This window comes from Octodon degus, unplaced genomic scaffold, assembly GCF_000260255.1.
Source record: "Octodon degus isolate 3935 unplaced genomic scaffold, OctDeg1.0 scaffold00032, whole genome shotgun sequence".
NCBI classification, from domain to species: Eukaryota; Metazoa; Chordata; class Mammalia; order Rodentia; family Octodontidae; genus Octodon; species Octodon degus.
The window spans coordinates 2,256,524-2,261,818 of NW_004524608.1; the positions used below are offsets into that span (position 1 = coordinate 2,256,524).

Genomic DNA, 5,295 nt, shown 5'->3' on the forward strand with positions numbered 1-5,295 from the left:
ACCAGCTCTACAGAAGTGGCCACCCCTACAGTCCACACAGGCACCTCGGCCCCAGCATCCACCAGCTCTACAGAAGTGGCCCCCACTGCAGTCCACACAGGCACCTGGGCCCCAGTTAGCAGCTCTGCATCAGACTCAGCCACCATTTCACCTCACAATGGCTCGTCTACTGTGGCTACTACATCCTTGTTTCCTAGCTATCCATCTCCTACTTCTACCACACTTACCAGCCCCAGCAACAGGACAATTGCTGGTAGCACTAGCCATAACACAGTACCTCCCTCCACTTCCTCCAATCATTCTTCTCCTCAGCTGTCTGTTATGGTCTCTCTCTTTTTTCTGTCTTTTGAGATTATGAACCTCCAATTTAATTCTTCTCTTGAAGATCCCAGCAACCCCTACTATCAAGAGCTGAAGAACAGCATTTCTAGATTGGTGGGTATCTGCCTTTGCTCTGCTGTACTTCTCAAAAGCAGCCTTCACTACTGCTTGAATCCTTTGCATCAAAGTTGAGTCTTTTCCTTCTCACCCCAGTTTTTGCAGATTTATCAACAAGATTTTCTGGGCCTCTTGAACATCAAGTTTAGGTATGGCTGTCTGGGTAGGACTGTGTATGGGGTGTTGTCATGATGTTGTGGAGGGGGGTACATTTGTGGCTGGGGAGAAATGTTGAGGCAGAGGTTAGAGGACCCATGCCTGAGTTGCCCATTTCCTGTGACCAGATCAGGGTCTGTGGCAGTGGAATCGATGCTGATCTTCCGGAAAAATACTGCTATTGATGAAACTGTGAAGTCAGGACTCACCCAGCTTAGTGAAGCAGCCAAAAAAAATAATCTGTCAATCACAAATATCAATGGTGAGGCTCCATCCCCAGCTGCAGCCCAGCATGAGGCAGCAGCCCTTTTCCTCCACTACTGGGTTCCTACTCTTCATGTTGGTCTTGACAGAGGGAGATTGCCCTGACCACTGCTTTTCATTTTAGCACGTGAGATACAGGCTCCCTTTTCCACTGCCCAGCCTGGGGTACCAGGCTGGGGCATCGCCCTGCTGGTGCTGGTCTGTGTTCTGGTCCTGCTGGCCATTGTCTATTACATTGCCCTGGTGAGTGCTTGGGCTTAGGCCTTCACCAGAGTCCCTGGGGGGGGGTGGGGGAAGGAACCCTATAACCCACCATAACTTCCTGTATCCTTAGGCTGTGTGTCAGTGTCGCCGAAAGAGCTATGGGCACCTGGACATCTTTCCAACCCGGGACACCTACCACCCCATGAGTGAATATCCCACTTACCACACCCATGGGCGTTATGTTCCCCCTGGCAGCACCAGACGCAGCCCATATGAGGAGGTAAGGCTGGGCCCCGTGGGCCAGGGTTGGGGCAGTGCTGGGGCAGAGGCTGTGGTCAGGGAGATATTGGGCATGGCCATCAGACCTCGGGGAGGAGACTGGGAGAAAGGGGACCTGAGAATGAGTGCTCACACTGCTGGTACTGTAGTGTTGCCTGAGCCTGTCTGCATTTAAAAAAAAATGTATTTAGTATAGGATCTACAGGGTCTCACTACACAGATCGGACGCATAGTGATCCTCCTGCTCTCAGCCTTCCAAACACTGGTATTACAGGCGCGTGCCACCATGCTCAGTCCTACTTGTCATCTCAGCATGCCCTGCGCACCCCAGGGGTGGGGACAGCATGTCATGCAGGGGATCGAACCCTGGTCCCTGTGTCTGCCTAAGCAGGTGCTTTAATCTGCTGAGCTCTCTAGCTGGCCAGAGTCTGTCTGCATTTGCTGATGGCTGACCTGGCACCAACACAGTGCTCCTTAGGATGCCCTGAGAAATGCATGGGGCATTCTGTCCAGGGGAGCCCTTTCCATAGGAGTCACAAGGGGTGCCAGGCCCCACTCACCTCCTAGGTGGGGAGCAGATAGGGAAGCTGGGGGTTTTCCCCACAGAGGAGGAAGTTTGGCCAGGCCAGGTGAGCAAGGACCCCTCCCTCTTTCCTCTCCTGGCCTTCTCTCCAGGACCTGGTAAATAATTACTGCAGCCACCTGGGCTGGAGAGCCACTCCGGTGGGGGAGGAGAGGTTTTCTTTTCTTGCCCCCATTTTCCTCCTATCAGGGAACACACACACACACACACACACACACACACGCACACGCACACGCACACACATACACACCCACCCACACACACATCTTGGGCTACAGAAGCAAGGAATGGGGGCAGAAAGGGACAGGAAGAGTGGGCAGGGGCTCTCAGTAGCACCAAGGGCAGGGAGAGGAGGGGAGAGCAGTAGCAGCAGCCTGTTTATAGTCACCTGGCTGTCCGAGGCGGGGCAGGCAGGTGCTCTTTCTCAGTTAACCCCTTGAGAGTGGGCTGAGTCTGTGAATTTCTTGCCTCTGCATGCAGTGACATCCAGGGACCCTAACAGTTAGTTTCTGCCCCTCACCTTGGTCCCTTTTCTCTCCACCCAGGTTTCTACAGGAAATGGTGGTGGCAACCTCTCCTACACGAACCCAGCAGTGGCAGCCACTTCTGCCAACTTGTAGGAACTGGTCACTGCTTAGTGGCAGGCAGAAGTGCCAGTCTCAGGTTTTTCACTGCCAAAAGCCCCTTCCATTCGGATCTGGGCTGGTGATCCAGGAGCTCGGTGGGCTACTCAGTTTTTCTGAGAAGCTCTGCCAAGCCTCTTTCCCATCTTAGCCTGGTGAAGCCCAGCCCTGCCCTGGGGAAAATTCCTGGGGCAGTGTGGCGGTGGTGTGTTGGCCCTTCCGGGAGGATTGGTCTAGAAAGCCTGAAGTGGGCTGGGGAGCTCAGCAGCAAAGCACCTGCCCGGTGAGCACAAGGCCCTGAGTTCCATTCCCATTACTAACTAAATAGCCTGGAGTGTGGGAACCAAAACACGATGCAATAAAATGTGTCTTCCTGTGCCCACTTGTGATCCTTCATGTGTGACCATGGCTAAGAGAGGTGGTCAGAAATTGTCTGTGAAGAGGCCTGGAAGGGACCTTGGGAGAAGACACAGAGGACAAGAAGTCAGAAGGAGCTGTGTTTGAGAAGTAGGCGATATGGGGAAGAGGTGACGCTGGGTGCAAGGGTTGCCTGAGGAAGAAGTTGGGAGCCACTTCTTTCCCGGTTCCTGGTGACTTGGGAGGAAGGAAACGAAACCTAGGCCAGCTTCGTTGGGCTGGATGCCTCAGCTCCACCTGTGATGTGACAGTCCCCTCGTCAGGCCTGGGTTTCACTGGTGCTAGCCCATGCCCACCCCCTCTGCTGGCACTGTGCCCCCAGGCAGCTCTATTCTTAGCTGCCCGAGTGTGAAGTAAATCCTTGGGCAATGATAACAGCAGCAGAGTCAACACTGGCAGTGATAAGCAGGGGCTGGAACAGATCCGGGTGCTGGCACCAGGTCCTGTCCCCTCTGGCCCCTGGCTGCCCCACCAGCCCACTGCCTCTGGGGTGGGCTGCCTCTGGGAATGAGGAGGTGGTCCTGGTTCCCTGACCTCTTTGAGCCCAGGCACGGTGCTTGGCACCTCAACCACAATCTCTAGGGCCTAGTGTTACTGCCTAGACCTTTCTCTGAGGCCTGATGCCAACAGCTAGAGTGCTGCGCCCCCTGGTGGCTAAGGGCACACAGCATGGGCCCGACAGTGGTGTGGCAGGAGGGATTGGAGCATATGCTTTAGGGATTCCTTCCCGTGAGTGCCACAACCACCTGGCATTCCTCCTTTACCAACATCAGGGCACATTGAAAGCCTCTCCTCCCATACCTGGCACAGAAACTTAGAGGGGCAGTCACACTCTGGAAAGGCAAGAATGTGCCTGGTGTCACAGTTTATTGTTTATAAATCATGAAAATTACAGCAGTTGTTCTGCACAGGCCTAGCAGTGCCTACCACAGGGAGGCAGCATTGGCACCAGAGGCCTTGCCTGGCCCAACCCAGAAGGGACACCCCGCCTTAGCTTGGTCCCTGAGGGAGACTTGGCACTTTGGCATAGGTGCAGGATAGGTAAAGCATGCAAGAGAAGAGGAACATAGGGACATGCAGCTGGAGGTATGGGGACCCAAATAAATTAAGCAGGATGATATGGTCCCCTGTCCCTCACTGTGGAGGCCAGAGCCTGCCTGCCCCAAGGCTGTCATTCAGCATTGATGGGGCAGGGAGACTGGCAAGGCAAAGGGCAGACTGAGAATCATGCCCAGTGTTAGGTGCCCTCCTTCCCGGGCAGCCTTGGGGGCACAGGACAGCGGTGAGGAAGGAGGGTCTCTCCATGATTTGGATAAGATGCTAAGGGAGGGCAAGGGGGAGAGACATGGTGGGCACGGGCCCTGGGCACATCCAGAGAGGTGAGCAGAGAGCCCCTTAAGCAACAGAAAGCCCTGGGAAGACACAGACAGAGGGTACGGGACAGGGCCACATGGAGGAAGTGTTTGGGAGACAAGCTGCTAGGGGAACAACCCGGTGCCAGGAGGATTGGGGAGGCCAGGGCCCTGAGACCCCAGAGCTGGAAGAGGCACCTGAGAGGATCAGTCCAGTTTGGCAAAGCCCCCAATGGTGACTTTCCTCTCAGGCTTGGTGCCCACAGGTTCCTGGAGCTGTACTGCACCACCCCCAATGAAGCAGAAGGCAGGGCACACAGGCCCTGAGCAGTCCAGGGGGCACTCTAGGAGCCCACGGAAGGACACAGCATCCAGGAAAGAAACCCGGCCCCGCTCGTAGTCCAAGCAGATGCCCAGGCGAGGTGGCAGAGGCACTGTGCAGCTGGCTGCCGGGCCGTCCCTCCCAGTCAGCCCTGGGTTTGCGCTTGCTCCGGACCCCAGCAGGATCTTGCCCATGCCAATAGTTAGGAAAGCAAAGGGTGGGGATGCCTCCACCGTGGCATCCTCAGCACCGCTGTCATGCCCACTGTCTGGGTCGTACCTGCAGGAGTGGATGTTGAGCAGCAGATGTTAGAGGCTGGAATAAGGAAGTGGCAGGATGGGGCTGGGGGCTGAGATGTTGGAGAGATGAATGCTGGGTAGCAAGAAGCTGAAAGGATTGACAAGGAAAAGACATCCTGAAGAGATAGGTGTTAAGAGTGTAGGGCTGGTGGGAAAGGGGTGCGGAAAGGAAAGCGCACTGGAGAGAGGTGTGGGGGGTGGGAGGAAAGACAGTGACATAACACACTGAAGGGACACAGCGCTTCTCAAGATAGGGAGGTATCAAGAAAAAGCTCTTGGGGGATTCCTGCTGGGGAGAGGGTTTGGAGAATTAGAGGATGTTGGAAGAATGAGGGGTCAATGATGGGTTTTTTTTTTT

At 55.1% G+C, this 5,295-nt stretch overlaps 2 protein-coding genes across 2 annotated transcripts in view; one reads left to right on the top strand and one right to left on the bottom strand.

Moving 5' to 3' along the window:
• Window positions 1-2,927, top strand: part of Muc1 (mucin 1, cell surface associated) — a 4,891-nt gene extending 1,964 nt beyond the window's left edge. The window contains exons 3-8 of the mRNA XM_023713741.1: window positions 3-435; window positions 535-587; window positions 723-856; window positions 983-1,101; window positions 1,193-1,342; window positions 2,470-2,927. Coding sequence (XP_023569509.1) covers window positions 3-435; window positions 535-587; window positions 723-856; window positions 983-1,101; window positions 1,193-1,342; window positions 2,470-2,544 — 964 coding nt within the window. The 3' untranslated portion in view covers window positions 2,545-2,927. The remainder of the gene's footprint in view (window positions 1-2; window positions 436-534; window positions 588-722; window positions 857-982; window positions 1,102-1,192; window positions 1,343-2,469) is intronic.
• Window positions 2,928-3,863: 936 nt separating this feature from the next.
• The window catches only part of Trim46 (tripartite motif containing 46), a 12,426-nt gene continuing 10,994 nt past the window's right edge, over window positions 3,864-5,295 (bottom strand). Inside the window, exon 10 of the mRNA XM_004629940.2 lies at window positions 3,864-4,917. Within this exon, the coding sequence (XP_004629997.1) occupies window positions 4,524-4,917 (394 nt within the window). The 3' untranslated portion in view covers window positions 3,864-4,523. The remainder of the gene's footprint in view (window positions 4,918-5,295) is intronic.